The 20,692-nt window shown below is 41.3% G+C and overlaps 1 protein-coding gene across 1 annotated transcript in view; it reads left to right on the top strand.

The window, feature by feature from the left end:
* Nucleotides 1–20,095, top strand: part of arid3a (AT-rich interactive domain 3A) — a 37,794-nt gene extending 17,699 nt beyond the window's left edge. The window contains exons 4-9 of the mRNA XM_031859515.1: nt 13,283–13,355; nt 15,022–15,205; nt 16,367–16,614; nt 16,894–17,181; nt 18,137–18,226; nt 18,618–20,095. Of these exons, the coding sequence (XP_031715375.1) occupies nt 13,283–13,355; nt 15,022–15,205; nt 16,367–16,614; nt 16,894–17,181; nt 18,137–18,226; nt 18,618–18,760 (1,026 nt within the window). The 3' untranslated portion in view covers nt 18,761–20,095. The remainder of the gene's footprint in view (nt 1–13,282; nt 13,356–15,021; nt 15,206–16,366; nt 16,615–16,893; nt 17,182–18,136; nt 18,227–18,617) is intronic.
* Nucleotides 20,096–20,692: the final 597 nt, after the last annotated feature.

The following is a 20,692-nucleotide window of genomic DNA, read 5'->3' as shown; positions in this document are numbered from 1 at the left end:
AGAGTCTGCGTGCCTCTATCAGTTGGCAGCAGTTGGAGCTCTTCCAAACGAAGAACGGCCCTTTTCTCTGTTGCGTTTAAAGTCATGTAATTTGTTAAATCACAATATCACATCATACAGTGTGATACAATGTGCATCACAACTGTGGTGGTTCCTGACCCAGTCCAAGGTAAACCTTTCCATACCAAGGAAAAAGATGGAGAAACCTTAAGAGAGGACATTCAAAACAGACTCCTCACATTTAAATTGGAAAAGAAGTTGTAACAGTTAGTAGAAATACAAAATACAGCAACTGGATTGTAATCTAACAACAGGTATTTAACTCATTTATATATAGTAAAGTGAATCTAATTTAAGTCAGTAAAGAAAGTCTGACAAATGACTCCAATAAAATAATTCCAATGTCCTTGAATATCACTTTTGCACACCTCTCTAGATCCAAGGTACCATGTGGGTGAGGAAGCATGCACACAAACCCCACTTTTAGGTGAGGTTTGCCCTCAGGCTGTGTGTGTGTGTGGCTGAAATATATCAGCCAAGGCCCGACCTGCCTTCCTGGTGAATCAGCCGGCTACCTTCCTCTCTCCCCACTCTTAGCTGAAAGGTCAGACTAAATCAAGCCAGCAAGTGTCATACCTGGCTGTGGCAGGGTGCAGAGGTATTGAATAAAGGACAAGGATTCATGCAGGTATCAGATTATGCCAGCATATTTGGATTATTTTGTAATTGAAACCAGTTTGTGCTGCTGGTGGTATGCCATTTCAGCCTCAGCAGAGTTATTTCAGTGATACCACTGCAACCCTTGAGCTCTCCCCCATACCAACCTGTTCTCATTCCTGACTCTTCAAATACCGACGCTTGGTCAGTGGCCCTCTGCGTCTGATAAAGATGCACTGAAGCACACTTTAACATCTTCATGAGACCTCCACCGTAAGGCCAACCGCGTCAATGGTAGACGGTCAGAACAACTGTATAAAAGGGGTGAAAGTCCGCTATGGGCTTTGTGGGAGGGGAGGTTGACCGGGTCAAACATACATGGGACTTTTACCCAGGAACCCCATGTGTAACCAAGCCAGCAAACAGATCTGGGTTTTATCCCATCTCCTAAGCCTAACCAAATAGTTGTGTTGCTTAAGTAAACCTAAAAACTAAGTAAACCTTTGATGAAAGTTTTTTTTTTGAAAAGACACTATTTATTTAACAAGCAGAAACGGATATGCCTTCCCTGACCCGTCCAAAATGCGGTACCTAGAGCTTCATAGTTTGAAGCTTAGGACCACTGACCAAGCATCATTATTTTACAAACTGGAAGTGAGAATGTGTTGTCCGTACATCTCTAACTTTAGATATCCATATCAACATCACTCTTTGCACTGCATTTTTCATTTTCTAGGTCACGTTTAATGATTAATAGATCTAGTGCTGATATAAGTATGACATTTAGGTTTTTAAAATCAATACTCTCCTGGTTTTTAAGTGATATGTGACAGAGAGCCCTTTTTAACTCAGCTGAAAAATAAACACTGACCAGAAGGTAGACTAGATATGATTGATCAAGAGTTTCCAAAGTACCTCTAGTGTCTCACAATATATGCTTCTAATATTTATGTTTGTGAAGGGTCATTTTACCCAATTTATAAAGATAAATCCCATTGAATCCATCGTATTGGGGCAGCAGAAAAGAGATGGATACAAATTCTGAAGAGGCTATAAATACACAATGTAATTGAGCGCCGTTAAGCAGCAATATTATATGTATTTTCTTCATCTTGAGAAGAACTAAACATTTTACCTTAGCTATGTTATCTACATGAGCTACGTGAGCTACATTAGCTACGCTAGCAACGTTTGCCAGTGAGCCTCGACTTGTCCTGCTAATTCTTATCTAATAGCTTTAGATAATCTTGTCGTCTAGCTGCTGGACTCCCAACAATATGATTGTGAAAGATGACCGAATGAGGAAAGTCATGATTCATTTTTTGTAATACATTTCTTCCCTCTTTCCTCTGTTCTTTGGCTCCTTGGTATCTCCACAAAATATTTGCCCCCTTTGATAAACAATATCGTCCTCAGGCCAGAATTTGTCCAAAGGCCGTGCAGAGCCTTAGAAGTCTCCTCTCCTGTGTCTCTGTCTGCTTTAAACACCAGCAGCTGGGCAGATGGAGCCCAGATGGACAGTAAAGTAGGGATGTCTTTAAAAATTCATGGCACTCACCATGATCAGGGCGAATGGAGGGGAGTTGGCATTAAACATTAAATTGCTCACACACACTCACACACACACACTCATTGGGAGTGGGGGGAAGGGGCTGTTAGTGACAACAGGAAGTGTAGCTCGAATGAGAGCCAATTGGGAGCGACACTTACTGGGATTGCCCGTCAGGTTTCTGCTGATACAGCTGTCTGATAAGTGCTCGTCAGGTTTATATTCCTCTGTAGTTTCGTCCAGGCCTTTTGATCTGCCTGAGGGTTGTATGAAAAGGACGAACCATGTTGTTTCTGCATTTCATATGAACTTGTGCATTTTCACAGCTGTAGATTTGTTTATTCAAAAAGCTGAAAGCTGCTTTGAATTATAGAATTTAAATATATGAACTTTCTTAATATCCCTTGTGTTGACACGTTGACAAAATCATGCAATGAATAAATTATTTTCCATTTATTTGACATTTTGTTGTCCTCCGTCCTCAAATCGACTGGCCTTTTTGCTGTTAATGAATTACTCGCGTCAAACTATGTTTAGGAATTGTAATGCTTTGTCTTTGCACTACTTGGTAATAGCTCAAGCAACATTTTACACACTGTTTTTCTCCAATGCATTAACTGTAATCCATTATTTCAGAGTACATCTGAGCTCAACAAACTATTTATTTACCTGGAACAGGTTCTCTGAACTTAAGTCTGCAGGGGTTTAATTTATCTGCACTGGGGAGTTGTCATGAATTAATTATGTTGGGCCTGGATAAACCTCTGTGTGCAGTGATCCTGTGTTTAACAAAAAGAAAACAAGGTTAATGGGCCCTGTTAATTTCATGAGAACAAAAGGCCAAAAAACTAAGGTCGTGGCAGCATGAGAAGACCCCTGAAAGTCTTCCTGTTGAGTGGAGAGTCAACAGCACGGGGGGGGGGGGTTGGGGGAGGGGAATAGGTGTGACTGAGGGAGCAGGGGAAAATAACAGTCAGTTGCTAAGTAGAGTGTGTAGTACATGCTCGTTTTGACTGTGAAGCTCTGCAGAGCATTATAATCATGTCCAACGTGCAGCACATAGCTGATGTCAGAAGCTGAACAGCCATGGGGATTCTAGAAATTGACAAGCGCTCAATACGGAGAAGGAGAGGGGGGTTGGAGCAGGAATGTAAACAAAGATTGAGTAAAGGCTAAGGCGAGCTCCTTCGTCCTGTCTTTTTCTTTGGCTGTCTTGTTATGTTGTATAGATCTTGTAATTTAGCACGCTCCTGGATTACTCGTGTGGTTACTCCCTCAAGCTTCTTCCTAACTTCAGTGTGTTCATGTAGAATGAGGAAATCATTATTTTGAGGCAGGGACACTTGCACAAATCCTTCACTGGCTTTGCCTCTGTTGTGTATGAAAAGATGTCTTGTTTGTTAACAACTGCAACCATTAAGTGCAAATATTTTCTGAGCTTATATTAAGACAAACGGCTACAGTACAGAGTTCATTATGGGAAAGAAGGAAGGCATTCCGGAAGGCATTCATTTGAACAAAAGCAGTGCATGTGTGCTGTTGCCTTCAGATGCTTTTGAAAAGGTAGCGTGTGCTGAAAGCTTTCATTCCTGAAAGAATCAATTAAGAAATAGGTCAAGCACACATAAAGATACTTTGCTGCACGTTGTCAAGGTCTGTCCAATCAATAGCTCAAACGTTATGCAGAGCAGGGCACATCACTTTTCCATCATCACATTTGACTCCTGTGACAACACTTGCTGTCCTGTTTTGTCTGTATATGATAAAAGCTGAAATTCCTTAGTTGTGTAGGCATGGCTCTGTTCACGCTACAGACACAAATAGTGATTCTTTACGCCCATTTCCCACCAATGTGGACTGATAATTGACCTTTTCCACTGCATATAGTTTGACGTGTCATCGGAAGAAAGCAACAGGCGTAACTAATGACATTGACAATGGCTGCATACTATTTAGATGTAGAGCAATTTCAGGGCCCTGCTATGTGCATGCTGACTCTTTGACTATACTTGATCAAAATTCAAAATCAAAATTTATACTATAAAAAAATGTCTATTATCTTAAATAGACACATACACAGGGGAAACTTTATCAGGTAAATTGCAATTTGCTAATTTGACCTTTTAAAACGTATATATTGCATATTTAACTGTAACACAAGGAGATTTGGTCATTTCTTAATGCCCCATTTTGATAATACTGTATCTCTTGTACATGCACAATGACGCACATGCTTTCATTTGATATGAAACACAGTCCTGATCCTGCTGATTGTTTCACGCTATATCACTGATTAACAGTTTGTGGCAAGAAATGTTGTAATGCACCAACAAAGGCAAAATAAAAGATTGCGATAGCAGGAAAGCCAAAGGTTCAGCAGAAGGTCTGTAACAGTGGAGAGGCCTTTTCTCCCCTGTTTGTATGCATACATGACAAGCTCGAGGTCAAACTGCAGCCCACCCACCTATTGATTTGGGCGGGCTCTGCCACGTGGCCACGACATCTCAGTCTCTGGTGAGCCACGTGGGCAGATATCGTCCCTCCATGGGGCTGGGTGTGCAAGATATGTTTTTAAGGCCGCTGTCAACCATTAAACTCCTTGCACCGCCCATCCATCACTCTGATTGACGGTGCAAGCACTCGACCATGTGCCTGCGCAGCAAGCTGCTCCACACTGAGGAGCAGCAGTGTAGCACAATGCCTGTTTTTAGCCTTCCTGGGCCAGATTAAGTTTCTCTTGCATCTCTTCATCCTGTTTGTATACAAGCAATGTGAGAGACCTTTCTCTGAACCCTCAGCTATCTATGTCTCCATCTTTCTGCTTTCAGACACAAAACGTTATCACTACATCTGCACTGGCGCTGAATAAATGCCATCACGCTAAAGCACATTAGATTATTATCTAGGTCATGATTTTCTGCCATTTTTAAGGGGGAGGCTCGTTTGGAGGTATACGTCTTATGTAAAGATTTCTGTGAGGGAAGTAACACTTTACCAGGAGTACCAAACAACTGACGGTGAGTGGGGTATCAGTTATTTGCGTGCTGTCTTTCAACACCCTGATTTATAATCTTAAATTGCTGTTACACCCACTTCCCCTCGTTCGGTCTGCTCAGCTTTGCCCTGCCCAGTTTGGGCATCCATCATCGCGATACTACTCATTAGCATTGCGGTTACAACAGATTGCTAACAGCTACATTCATCAAACTCTCGAGAGCCCTGGGAAAGCTGGCTGCGATTAGCGATTCTTATCCAAATCTACAAGCCACGGCAGCTGACGGTAGCAGGCAGGAATGAAGTACAGCATGTTGGCGTGGGATAGTTCTCATTCTGGTTTCATGTCCTGTCATCGTCAACTGGTTTTCACCTTTTCCTCATGCCAGCAGGGGATACCGTATATCCAATTATATAGGCCTCACTCACAACTTCTCACGCCATAAAGAAACCACGTACTTGAAGATCATTGAATTCCTGGCACATCATTGAATTTCCAGGAGTGTATTCTGGTACCAGGAAAGTCATGACGTCTGGGAATGAAAGGGAAACGTACACGTTAGTCGTTTGCAGCAAAATGTGTTTTAAAACCTGATTGTTTCCGTCCAACTAGAGTGGAAACCAAACTGAGAATCTTCATTAACAAACCAGGATAGAGGTAATCTTGCAGATCGTGGACATCTTGTGTTTTGTTCCACAGTTGACAAATTATTTATTTTATGTATTCAGCAGCTCTGCCTGTATCGTTGTTACTGTCTTTCTACTTCGCTTATCGCTTTCTTTCATGTTTAGGGTAAATGTGACTGTCGCAGATAAGGTGAAGCCAGATGCAGTCAGTCACGTCGTTGTTGTTTGTCTCAGCAGGCTGTTGGCTCCTCTTCCTCAGTCGATGGAGTTGATTTTACGAGGTCATCTGGTCAATTAGGATTATGATGTGTTTGATCCTGCCTTGATCAATAAAACACCGGTCTTTGCCTCTGCAATCAGACAACTCTATTGTTGCTGTTAATTGTGTGCGGGAGGGGGGGAGGGGGGAGTCCATTTATTTCAGTCATTGTAGTTTCTGCCACATTGCTGTTAGCTCGATTGACTGCCTGGATTAAAGTGTTTTCCCAAAGAAAATTAGAAGCACAAGGAAGCAATTTAATTTGCTAACTGACAAAGGAGGTGGTGTCTAATTGCGGACATACATTTGTTAATTACAATGTTTTTCTAACCTTTTTAAGAAAAAATACCCTTGTATTCTTTTTACGCTGTTAGTTATTTTGTTGAAATATTTTGTGATGAAGAACTTATTGCTTTGTTTTGCCATGTGTCTATGTCTGTCTCAGTTTTGCTTGTCTGTCTTGTGGCTGCGTGACATTCATGTCCGTTGTCTATGAGTATAGATCTCTTTCTCTCGGTATATTCCACAATAGATTTCTCCCTCTATGACTGATGGAGTCTCAGTGCTAAATGTCATTCCCAGCAAGAAGCCCTTTCTCTTCGATGACCTCCATAACCTGGTCTCTCTGATTAGCCTGGTTACTTGAGTCCACGTAAACACACTGTTTGATTCTGGGGCGCTGATGCTTTTTTAAAGTTTTAAGCATCAACGCTCATTATCTAGTGATGAGCAGTGATAGCCAACATGCCTTGAGAAAGAAAAGGCACAGAAGGCACAAACTCTTTCTACATGCGTCACAGCTCTGCTCACATTGTTTGATTAACAGGTCGTTCAAACGGCAGCAAAACTGAATCCTGAGCAACAAAGAGAAAGAAAAACAAGAACGTGGGTTTGTCACTCGGTTGCAGTGTTTTTTTTATTTCTCGTTTCTCAGCCGGACCATATCTATTTAGAGGCTGGCTCGGTCGTTCTGTATCACAGTAGAAGGACATGCAGACCGACTGTACAGCTTTTGATTTATTTTGTAAAAGTCTGCAAAAGTAGTTTATTTGTGTCATTAGGGATTTCAGCTCTCCAGTGGTCAGCTATCATGCTCATCAAAACCTCTAAATCAGTTATATTCAATTAAATAAAAAGCCAATACTTCTACTCCTACAATATGGCAGCTCTCCGCTTCTTTCCTGTGCTGCAGTAACCATGTTGTGTGTTTTGTAAATTGGGTGTTACTTTGTCTTGTGACTTTGACCTACATCTTTCGATGGAAAAAAAGCAATGTGACTGCAGCGTTTTGTGCCTTCAAGAGTAGAGAGATTCAGCAGAATCGTGGCTGTGTTAACTCCCTGCTTTTCTGTGATGAACATGAGTATTGCCTTCATTGCAGTAAAATCGAATTAAGGGCTGGCCCCACTCATTGAAATTCCTTCTGTACACAGAAGAAACTGAAGCCAAACCTCGGTGAACCCAAAACCTGATGAACCTCTTTCACAAACTAGAATTTTAGCATTGACTTCATCTGGTATACATGTTTTTTCACCTATATGTCCACCTCCTAAACATAAGATTTAGTTTTACAAAGGTGCAGGATTAGATTGTGGGATTTAACTAAATGCTACGACTTTATATTTTCTTTGTGGGAGTACGGAGGCCATGCCATGCTGGTAGTTGTGTTTGCTTTGGTGCATTAATGACACATAAAAGGGCTTTGGCCTGGAACAATGCTGTGTTTGAATATGGCTGATCATGTGTTCATGAGCTGTATCAAGACCCCCCCCCCAATCCCTCTTCCTGCTCGCCATACACTCCCTTCCCCCTCTCTTCATGATTACAAATTGGCTCTGTGAGACTCCAACACTCATCATTGCATCATTGTCTCTTTTTTTTAAGAGTTAACTTGATGTAATGATCTCTACTTGTTAACACAAAGCAACCTTTCATACATGAGACAGCAGCTAACCATTCAAATCAGGTAAAATGAGATGTAGGACATATGTTCATACTAATCTCTTTCATGGGAATAAACAACTCAACGACTAAGATTAATATGAAGTTGTGAAACTGGTCCTCCAGCTTTGGGTGAAAGGGGATTTAGTCTCAGTGTAAACCTGATTTCTTCTGAAAAATGTAAAGACTTCCATTAAATAATACAAATAGTATGCAAGGGATTAACCTCTCCGTAACCCTAAAAGGCAGTCTCTCAAAGTTTTATAATCACATTCAAGGACTCAACTTTTTGCTTGTTCTGTAGCTCATTTAAGTTTTACAAACCAACAATAGGGAATTAAACAACTATAAGTATCACAAAGGAATCTTTATCCCTGAGTTCCGCACTGGCAACCATTGTATTAAATTGACTTAAAGGAATAAATTAAAATGCAGCTGAAGCTCGTGATATCAAGCTGATATATTATAGCAACTTTCATAATGAACACAGTATGAACAGTGTAGTTTGCAGGTTTATGGTTTGCTCCTTTTTATATTCATTTGGGTGTCAGAATATTAAAAACGCCTCTTAAAATATGACCTCAATGCTAAACATACATAAAAACATTATAGGCATCATGAAAATATACTTTATGGCAAAACAGTTGTATTGAATTGTACTATATTGTCCAGGTCTACCTAATGAAGTGGCCACTGAGTGTATTTCAATGTAATGTTGTGTATTTGCACCAGCGTGTTGTGCTGTAGCTTCTTCGAGAAGCCAGTTCCCCCTGACGAATGACATTCAAGGCAGCAGGACTTTGGTCAAACATTTAAAATAATTAACTAATGTGAAGCCGTCCAATCCTAAAAGTGTGTGGGGGAGGACTGTTGCACGTAAAGTAAAAGTTTCAATCATAACTTTTTTCTTTTTAAACTCTGACCCAGAGTGTGTTTATGTGTACGTTTTTGTAAGTGTGTGTGTGTGTGTGTGTGTGTCAGCTTCACCTCAAGGTGATTGGCAGGTGTAAAGGAGCATGTTTAGACGATACCCCAGTCTCCTATCAGTTTTGGTTTTCAGTTGCAAAGCCTCTATGTGCTATGTGACACTTGTGCCCCTGGCTCGCTAACTTCTATTTGCATTAATGGTGAAGGGAGCCTCCCTCCCCTCCCCCTGTTGCTTGATGGCAACAGGCTGCTCTTTGGTTACTGATTATTTGCAGTATAAAACCACTTTGTTTTCTGGCCTGTTTATAATTCATCTCCAGGCGAGCTGTCGCTGACCTTTATCAGCTGGGGTGGGAAATTGTCAGAGAACAGTCCACCACGTGTTCATGTGTGGCTGTGAAGTCGGACGACTTGTTACTTTGGCAGCCAACTACACAGCATTTGCTTCATTTTCCACTGTCACCATTTGTCACCAGAACAAATTCTGTCTTTGATGCTAATTCTAAGTTTGCTACAACAAAACATCTGAATAATCTGTAATTGTGGCTCCGTTGTTGGTTTTAACGTGTGCAAAAAGAGTTTTGAATAGCAAAGTCTTGGAAACCCTGCAGCTTATTAAACAATCTGGGAATTGGAAGTCTTCTAGTCAGCTCTGCTGTTTTAATGGGCTTTTTCCGTTGCAGGGGATTTGATGAAGGGGTGTTAACTGGCTCCCAGCATTACCAGTTGGCCCAGTTTCTAGTTGTTTATCTAGTTTCTTGTCGTTTATCTGAATAGCAGCGCTTTAATCCTATAGGGGCCCCTGTGCACATACTATAGGCACGAAAACCTAAATAAGTAAACAACACCCACCTCATCATGATAAAGTCCTTCTCGCTCCTCCTGTGTGTGTGTGTGTGTGTGTGTGTGTGTGTGTGTGTGGGGGTGGGGGGCTATAATGTACATAAGGGTTCTGTACATGGAGCTGAAAGAGGGAAGAGATAATCAGAATGAGAGGGAAGCTGCTAGAAGAGTGACAAAGACAGAAAGTTAAAAAAAGAAGGAAGAGGAAAAAGACAATGAGGAAACGTAGAAGTAGAAAAAAAAAATGGAAAAGAAGACAAAATATATAATGAGGGGTGGCAGTGGTGGTAACAGTTGGACAGGATCCTGATTGGCTGCTTTCAGTCAACCAGGTGTCTCACTCAGAGCTACAGCTCTCCATAATGTATCTGGTCCATTACCAGCTGCTGTCCGAGACGCAGGTTGACGTGTTTTGAACTGAATGTAGTGTATGAAGAGTGATGTGTACGTTTGCAGCCACTGGACAAACCCTGTTTAGAGATCTTTCCTAAACATGGTTTTCCTTCTTTTACATCATGCTGTTTGATCAAGATGTTTTTCTCAGTCAGCCACACTAATCCAACTACTGATTTACGTCATTTGTAATGAAACAATATTTGGATGACACTGGTTCCACTACACGGCACGTCTGTTATCAGTTTGATTGCAGTTTGTGTGAAAATTGCAATACTGTCATGATTAGATACAGGTGTAAACAGTACGTAAAGAAGGTAAGGTAATTAGAAAAATGCCATTTGAAAGGCAATTTCCTATTTGAATTATTAATTTGATTAATTAAAGAGTATTGCAGTTCCTGTTTAAACATCACGTAGATTATTCTAGTACTATCTCAGTTATTCGATTGGCTGTGTAGGCTAAAATCACCTTGCTAAACAGAAAATAAACTCCCCTATGCTGATGTGAGATTTATCAAGAGGGAAAGGCATCTCTATATCCCCGATACTGTCATTTACCCCAGTTGTTGCAGTTGAACCTTCCAAAGTAAGACAGGAGACAGAAACAGAAGGTAACAGCTGCGAGATATTAGATTATAGTCACATGTTCATCAATACAAAGCAGGATACCGTGTCTATGTCCATGTTAACAGCGAATACTGAATGAGGCTTGAAACTGGATATGCATTAGTAAGAGGGATACTGTGAGCGTGTTAACACAGTTCACACTTCACCATATCCTCTGAAGTGTAACAGCTCCTTCAGTTGGCAGGGAAACCGTGGAACTAATCAACACACTGCCGTGTCAACGCTGTAGCGCTGCTGTTACAACGTCCTTAAATTGCTTTGGAGGACTATGACAATCTCCAGCTTCAATAGTTCATTTATTTAGTGTGTTGTTGCTCACACTGATTGCTGGTGTCATTGTGGAAAGAAGTGGTTGAACTGCGTCTTGTTCGTTCAGAAACCTTTTTTCGTGCCGTGTTACCACATCTGGAGCGACAGGGATCTGAACGTTAGTCCACTTGTTTCCATGTGACAGTGCTCCCACAGCGCCACTAGGGAAATATTTGTTTGTGTGATCAGGACAGAGAGAGGGGTGGGGGTGGAGAGCAAATAAAGCAACATGGGGGGGATGGGAGTTTAAGGAGTAATTTCCAAGATTTATGGTGCGGCACTTCACAAAACGCATGCATCCTGTAATTACAGCCCCCCTTTGCCAGCAGGCCTGTACATTAGGCGGCATCCCCCACCTCAACCCTCCTCGTTCCCCACTCCTCTGTTCCCCCTACCGACAAGACTATAAGATCTAATGGCAACTTGGTGTCACTAATGAGGGCTGAATGCCACAATGAGGGTCAGTTTGTTAGTGGCAAGAGGCCACTACTGTCACTAATCATACCAGACTTCAGCTTGACGAGCCTTTCCTTCTCATTTCCGCTGGCTGGGAGCTTTAAAGCAAACGCAGAAATATTTTAGTAACTGACTGCAGATTGTTGTTTTATTTAGCCTCACTTGTCAATGTGGTGGGAGAGCAGATTTAGCAAGTAAATCTGAATCAATGTCAAGTATCAGTCAAACGAGCATGCAGTTTCTTCTATCAGACTGCTTGTTTTAGCGCACACAGACTTGTTCAACAGGGATTTTTATCAGTGATTCAGTCAATACAAGTGAGAGGAAATTCCTAGAATTTTAATAGAGCAGCAATAATAAGCCGATCAATCAGTTAGCTGATTGTCTCATAATGAATCAATTTTGATATTTATTTTAATTTTAATTTTTTAAGCAGAAATGTCAAATGTTTTCTGTTTCCAGATTCTCCAGTGTGAATATTTTCTTCTTTGTTTCTGTTCTTTCGGTTTTGGGACAAAACAAGCTATTTGAAGACGTCACCTTCGTCTCTGAAAAAATTTACTTTTTCACAGACATTAATCGATTAATCAAGGAAATAATTAGCAGACTTGCTGTTTTGACTCTAATAAAAAATGTACTGTCAAATTGTCTTTTTTGTATGCTGAGCTGCACGTTTCAACCGTTTTAGTTTTGGTCAGTTACACAGAACTCTTGTTTGGTCTGTAAAGTATCAGAAATGTGAAAAATGTCCATCTTATCTTCTCTCCTAAAGCCTCAGTGGAAATCTTCTGGTTGCTTGTTTTGTCCAACCAACAGTCCAAAAAACACAAAGACAACATTTTGTGTAAAAATCTTCACAATGTTGAGAAAAAATATTTGTCCTTAATCAATTATGGAAACAGTTGCTCATTAGTTTTAGTGTGTGATGGTTATTGGTGTAAGTTTCATGCTGTGAGGTTAATGATTTCCTGTGATGTGGCATGTAACGCTCTTCACTGGAATATACAACATGAGGGTTAGTTGTGACTTTGCCTGCTTGCTGTTGTGTTGTTGTGTCTGTGTAGTCACAATGTGGTGCCTGTGTTTCACAACTTAACACTGACTATAACAGATTGTGAAACGCCATGACCTCATATAGATACTGTGTGATATGTAGATATAACTGTGAATGCCTCGAGTACGATACTGAAGCTGCTGCTCTGTTTACCCACCTAAGATAGAGCAACCGTTAGCATTAAGTGTGTGACACATAAAGACGTCCCGCACGATTCTTCTATATCACTCTGGCAAACTGGGCTGGGAAAACAACCACAGGCTTCAATGGCCTCACTGTACTCCCCTGAGTTGGCGCCTCTCTTTAACTGCCAACTTTCACCGAACGTTTCCAGAGCCCGGGGCCCCGCTAGCAGCTGGAGCCACATCAGGTTCTCATCAAGCCAGACTGGTCCGCAGCATTTCTTTAAGTTTCTCTCTCTGTCATCTCTTCTTATGATGAGAGGGAAACGGATTGGTTTCTCGTAAAAATATATGACGGGATTGACATCTATTCAATGCACCATTACTTATTCAGATTGATTATGTGACACCCTGGTATTCCTCTGCTTTGGTCTTCTAATGTCAGAGCTCAAACATTTGTTGCATTTTATATGAAATAATAAGTTGTTGCGTCATCTGTCTCTCTTCTCTTCCTCTCCACAGTTGTATGAACTGGATAGGGACCCAAAAAGAAAAGAATTTCTGGATGACCTCTTCAGCTTCATGCAAAAAAGAGGTATGTAACTGTGTGTGTGTGTGTGTGTGTGTAAGTGTACTGCATCAGTAGACCACGTTTGCTCTAACTCATCAGAGTACACCTACATCCATTCAGTGTCTTAACTAGCCGTATTATATCTCCTCGCTTTATCTACAGTCAGTGTCGTACTTAGACCGCTAATAGTTGGAGAGATGACCCGCCCCTCCTCCCCTTCTGACATATGACACAGCACCGTCTGCTCATCTTTCACTCACATGGGTGGGTTCTTTATTCATTTTCGGAGACGATTGCTTTATGATTGCGCAGCCACTCGTCGTTCCAAAGCTATAACTAGAAGGGACACAGCGTATCAATGCCTGGGAATAGATTGAGTTACCTTTCCATCCTGCTGCTTGTCCACACTAACACACAGGCACACACAGGCACACACACACACACACACACACACACACACACGCACACACACTGACTCGACCACCATGTAGGATCTGCACACTGGTGACACACACAACATCAGAACTGCAAACTGAGACAAAAAAAATAAAAAAAATCTCAGTTCTCTTCATGCAAACAATGCATTGTCATATTTCGGAAATATTTGAAAGATTGTGTAATTTTGTATTTGCATGTATGGCTAATTTTAAATCTTCCTTCTCTCATAAATACCAAGCAGCCTTGTTAATTTGACAAGTTGAATTTATGGATGAAATAATTAGAACAGCGGGCAACGGTTGCAATCAGACTCCAGACGTGCTCACAACAACTGAACAAAACAATACTAAATGTTTACAGTGTCTGAGCCACCAGCAATGGGCGGATCTCAGTCTGCTCTCAGAATCTGAGAGCTCCATCTGCAGGTCGTACCGATAACTGAGGCGTCGCTCCTTAAGATGCAAATCTAGGATTGATCATATTTCATGTCAAAAGTGGAGCTGAAGATTGAGTTTGTCTTCAGTGTGTGTTTAAATGAATATATCTTGATAAAAAGAATAATGAAGGCTTTAATTTTCCTTTCTGGGAAAAGGACATTTGTCACAGATTGATAGTATTGGAAATATTGATTAGGTCTTTTCCCAAGGCATTTTTGTCTCATACTTGGTTTGACATTAACTTGTCATCGCTAGTCTGAAGACAAGAAAACAGCTTTGTCAGGTTGAGTAACAACAAATACTGGTTTGTATATTTTATGAGACGCATTTAAACACTGTAAATGTTTAAATGTTTTGTAGACTGAAAATCAAATGATCAAAATCAAAAGATCCATCACAATGAATAGACACACTCTCCTCCAGTACACCACGCTTCATTCCCCAAACATTTTCAGGTTTAATGCCTTTATTAGCACGGTTTCTGAGCGTGTTTCCTTACCGATCTGCTCCTAGCTCTGTGTGTGTGTTGTCAAAAGATCCTCCAGCCTAGTTGTCTGTTGAAGGACAATGGAAGGTAAAGCAAATGTCAGATGTGGTGTTGAGTAAACCATCATTATACCTCAGCACCATTATGAGTCCTGATTAAATATTATTGGTTGGTAAAATTATTAAAGCTCTTTTCAAACCCCAAAGCAGATTCCCAGCAAGAATCCTGTCAACATGAAAAGAAGTCTCCTATTACAGTGTTTTTAATTATTATTTTGTTGTGTTGACTTTTCCCGTGTGTGTGTGTGTGTGTGTTTGTGTTATTACAGGAACCCCAGTGAATCGTATTCCCATTATGGCCAAGCAGGTCCTGGATCTGTACATGCTCTACAGGCTGGTGACAGAGAAGGGCGGCCTGGTGGAGGTCATCAACAAGAAACTGTGGAGGGAGATCACCAAGGGACTCAACCTGCCTACCTCAATCACCAGTGCAGCCTTCACCCTCCGCACACAGTCAGTACACACACACACACACACACACACACACCCACACACACACACATACACACACACACACAGAGTTGGTTACATTTGTGTTTGTCTGTGTTTGGATTCACACTGTTAGACTAGCCACACAGACCTGTGAGCAAAACTCACAAGCAGCCATTTTAATTGACAGTTTTTCCTGCTCAGAATAGAGATCAACAACACAACTAATTTGAGTTTTCTATATCTTAATTCAGCCACAACTCTTATACCCATAATCCTATTGTTCTTGCTCAGCGATTTCAAGCATGTGGAGCTGCTGGCTATCAGATGTCCACAACCATTTTGTTCGACCAATTAACTCCTTTGTTTGAAGTAATTTCCTGTAGTTGGCTCAGATTGCAGTACTCTCTCACTCCTAATTAGCTGCACCGCAGAGCCCTTCCCATGAGAATGAGACCGGCAGCTTTAAGATTCTTGAGCCATTATTTAGTTGATTCTTCGATCTCCTCAAGTTATTGTCCATCCCTTGAAATCCTCTTCAAGCCCAATCTGAGACAATTCTGATGACATCACTATAACATTACATTTATTTAGTTTATTAGAATGCAAAAAGTGCATTCAACCATGTCAGTACAACAACAAAAGTCATGCAAGTGCATCAACTTCAGCAAATATGCTGAGCTGCTTCAAGTGCTACATTTAGAGACAACATGGAGAAAGAGATTTTTTGTTTGTTTCTAACAGATCTGAACCGATAAGTTTTCAGTCTGCAATGTAAGATTAGCAGAGTTTCTGTTGTCCCGATGTCAATGGGGAGCTTGTTCCACCATTGTTTGTCTAGGACAGCAAACAGTCGAGACTTTGCTGAGCGGTAGTCGGCCCCCTTCGTAATGAGGGAGTAGCAAGTCTATTGGCGGTAGCAGAGCATAGTGGACGGGCTGGGGTGTATGGTTTGACCATGTTCTGGATGAAGGACGGGCCTGAGGTATGGTAGGCAAGTACCAGTGTCCTAAACCGGATTCAAGCAGCCACTGGGAGCCAGTATATGGTGCGGAGGAGCTTTATGATGGAAAGAGTTTTAAAGCTTTGTATTTATTTACGTTTTATGAAGTAGTTGACATTTTCAGTGGTCGATTAAATCTCAGGACATCCCTGTGAAACATAAAGTCATTGTATTCCTTTCAGATACATGAAGTACCTGTACCCATATGAATGTGTTAAGAGAAGTCTGAGCAACCCCAACGAGCTCCAGGCAGCCATTGACAGTAATCGGCGGGAGGGCCGGCGACAGAGCTTTGGCAGCTCCCTCTTCACATACTCACCCAACGGGACGCCCACCATGCTCTCTTCGCCAAAGCTCTCCTCATCCAGTGTGGGCCTGATGGTGGGCACCAACGGGGCCTCGCTGACCCCCGTCCACAAGATCAAGAAAGGTGAGGTTTACATATTATGCTGCACTCACATTTTGAATCATTGCAACTTGCCTGTGCTATTTTTAAATGAATATATCAATCCTTCATATGACTGGAGGTAGTTCCTCTGTGGGGTTAGGGTGTTACCAAAATAAGATATCTTAGCAAGCAGTAACAAAGTATCTCAGACCAGCTGTTTTACTGTCTGTGTGGTCACGGAGGAACCTAATTTATGTCTTGCACAGTTGTATTTGAGTTAAGTTCACCCATGTCTCCCTCTCTGTGGTTTCCTGCCAAAAGAGGATGGAGGGCACCCGCTGCCGGGGGTCAGTGTGGCTCGTCTGCCAGCGGGGGCCCTGGCGGGTCACTCGATGGCTTCTATGCAGGCAGCAGCAACACAGGCAGCGATGGCGGCTCAGATGGCAGCTCTGGAGCAGCTGAGGGACAAACTGGTGGCCGGCGAGCCACCAGAGAAGAAGATGGCGCTGCCGGCCGAGGAACACCAACGACTGCTGCAGAGAGCGCTGCAACACAACCTGCTGGCCATGACCGCTCAGATACCCATGAATATCCGCATCAATAACCAAGGTACTGATTTATTCAGCTAAAACAAAACACGTTAGTCTGTGCTCCCCTGTGGATATCCTTCCACTATCAAATCAACACAACACAGAAGTGTGAACCAGCTTTTTACATCTGCCGAATCTCAAAGGGTCTGACTTTAGTGAGGTTTCTCAGACGGAAGAAGGTTCATTTTCTCACCACATTGATGTAAAATTCAACAGTCATTTCAAAATGCATGATCTGTAACTAATGTGTTGATAGGGTGCTGCTTTGAGGAATTTTAAAATCCATACTCATGTATTTAGGGTTACAATAATCAATCAGTACAAAGTATGATCTTCAGAGAGATGTACTTCTGAAGAAAAAATTATAAGAATCTGCAATAATGGAACAAAATGCATATCAATATTACCACATCACATCTTCTGTGGGCATCATTGTCAATATTACATTTCATTGTTTACCCCAGAAGTTACACAAGCTGGATTTCACACACTCTCCGTCTTCCTGGCAGTTAGTATCTCAAGACATTCTTGTCATCTTACCACAAACCACTGCGAGGAAGTAAACCTCAGCCGGCCTATATGTTGAACTGCTTAGCATATAGAAGCCGTATGCATACATATACACAGTGCATGTGTGTGTGTGTCTGAGCGGGGATTCCCGTCTGCCATCAGACACTTATAGAACAGTCTGTCTTGGTTGCTGTCTATCTGATTCAACATGCAAACTGTTTCTCAGTACTGATAATACAGGTGACTTCAGAGAAATATTGAACGTTTTTGCAAATTCCCACCCAATATTGTTTGTGCTGTGAGAAAGAGTATTCTGTTCTTAAATTGCTCCTTTGGTTCATAGAAATATCAGGCAGAAGTCAACTCTGGACTGATGATACAAAGACATCTTGGAGTCTTTATACTGAATAGAAAACTACAGTTTTGTTAACGCAGCTCTTCTTTGGGGTTTGTCTTCCTTATAGACAGCAGACAGGACTCGGCCCTGAACCTCACCACCAACGGCACAAGCAGCATCAGCATGTCAGTGGAGCTCAACGGAGTGGTGTACGCTGGTGAGTGTCGCCGTCATGTAACACAGGAAGTTTAATTTAATATATAAACAGGAACTCATTGAGTTGATCAGCATTATTTTGTATCATTATTTCACATTTTCCTAGAGTAAGATAAGAAGACACTTTCATGTCTGTGTGTTAAGCCCGGAGCTACAGTAACTAGCTTAGCATAAAGACTGAAAACAGGGGGAAACATCTGCCTTGTTTCATTTTAGCCTTGTAAAATGAACAGTTTGTGGTTTTAGCGGGAGTGACACGATGTAACCAATTGGTGCTAGCTCTGTATCTGTACTTGTCCTTTAAGCTTTATTTTAAAATGGAGATGAAATTAAACAGGTATACTTTGTATTCTAACCTTCATTTGTGTGTATCTGGTTTCTTTCCTTTACAGGTGTTCTTTTTGCTCAGGCAGCAGCAGGGTCGGCTGTGTCCGGTGCGGTCGGATCGTCCGTCTCCAACAAGACGGTCAGCAGTCGTGTGGCTCCACAGCAACAGCACACACCTACCTCAACCTCCAGCAATCAGTTGTCTTAACAAACCCACAGCCTTTCCCCTTTATTTTATTTTATTTTTTTTATTTCCACGCTAAGTAAAGCCAAAAATCAACCTCATTTTCTACATAATCTATGCCAAAAAGAGAAGAACCATAAACTGTACAGAAAGACACAAACTGAAGCTCAGTTACACTATCTCAGGTTTTCTCTCAGCAACTCACCTCTTTTGTTCTTCATAGCCAAAATGATTTCGGAAAAAAAAAGATAAAATAACATCTCAACTGAGAGCCAGTATATGCTAAACAAATATGCACAACCTGTGAATTATTTATTTCTGCATAGATGTACAGAACAAAAGAGAAGTTAATAACAAGGAAAGGCAATGCACTGTTTACACTTAAACACAGCTACTGATTGACAGCAATGTTTTATCCTCTCGGGGAGAGATTTTTTTTGTTTTATTTTACCTTTTCATTGTTATTATTGTTATTATCTTTACTGTGTTTTATCATTTAAATCTTTAATAATCCTCTCACTGCAGGACAAATATATATATTTAGAATTCTATAAAAAAAAAAAAAAGAAAGTATGAATTTTCTCTATTTTTAATCAGAAAAGCTTTAAAGGTATATGTTGTTTCGTCAGGGCATATAACAATGTACCGTTGTGACCTCATTCTGTGTAAAACTGTATTCACATGGCAGCCATTTTGGATCTATATTTGGAAGAGTCCGGTGCAGGTCTGCGCTCCTGTTGTGTACCGACGTACACATCACATCAGTGCCACAGATTCTCCAGTGAAATGTAAAGCAACTGGTTCTCAATCTGCAGGAATATTGGTTAATTTTTTCATACATTTGATCCATTATTTATTGACCACCAGAGTCTCGGTGATAGATTTAACTAGAATGCTACGTAGCTGCAAGTTCAAGCGGTTGTTGTGGTTGTTCTTCCTGAGACAGCTGGCAAAGTCTAAAATCCTCACCTGCTTGTTGACATTAGGCCAGTTCAATGTATATCTGTGCCAATCTTGCAGGTTTTTCGTCAAGCTTATGCTGTTTTGTAAGAGGAAAGTCAGTTGTGCAGATGAGAAAATGAAATAAAACCTTTCTTAGGAGATTGTTTTTATTCTCCTCACTGCACCTCTACATGCTGGCCTTTCTGAGCCTCGGCAGCATCCACACCAACTGTTGCTGTTTGGGGTTCAGACTGTATGTGAATATTACACGTTTTCGATTGTTCTCAGGTGTCCGTCTGCTCATCGCGTTGTACAATATCTTGACAGAGCAATGCTTTTCAACATCCTTCTCTGTGGAAAGACAATTTTCATCTTTTTTTTGTTTCTAACTTGGCCTTCTAGTGAAGTGATTGTCTTCAGGTCAGATGCATGCCTGTGTTTGTAGATAAAGCCCTTCAGCGATCAGGAGTGAGGCAGGAAACGTTGATTTCCTGACTGCCATGGATTATCAGGTGTCAGGAGACGCTTTCTGAGCTTCAGAAACTTGAAAGTTATTTCAGCTCATATCTGATGTTCTTTTGTTGTGGTTCTTTTGTATTATAGATTACAGATGCTTTTATTTTTTCGTTTCCGCTTTGTGTTTTGCATGATTTATCTTCTGATCCAAGTGCTTCTTATCCTATGCTAAGGACCGGGTCACCTTGAGACGAGCTGTCAGGGACATAACAGAGAATGTCTTGTAATCCTCTGACTGTTTTTAGATGTTGCTTAATCTGGGCTTTTGACAATGTGATCTCAGAGGTAATCATAGCTGCGGCTGAGCGCTCGCCTGTGTCTTAGTGTTTGTACGGACACTCACTGCAGGTAGATGTTTAAATAGTTATGTCAGCCCCAGTGGGGATACCATATCAATAACGTGTCGTTGTGTTTCTGCATTGTGAGGTAGATCAATCATTCAGCTTTTTGAACTTTAACCTGTGTTACCTCTCTGGACTGTTAAAGATTGTTACTCTG

This window comes from Anarrhichthys ocellatus, unplaced genomic scaffold (assembly GCF_004355925.1).
Source record: "Anarrhichthys ocellatus isolate YVR2014 unplaced genomic scaffold, GSC_Weel_1.0 scaffold22, whole genome shotgun sequence".
Classification (NCBI taxonomy): Eukaryota; Metazoa; Chordata; class Actinopteri; order Perciformes; family Anarhichadidae; genus Anarrhichthys; species Anarrhichthys ocellatus.
Note: the sequence above shows the minus strand (reverse complement) of the source record. Positions and strands in the feature narration are given on the sequence as shown.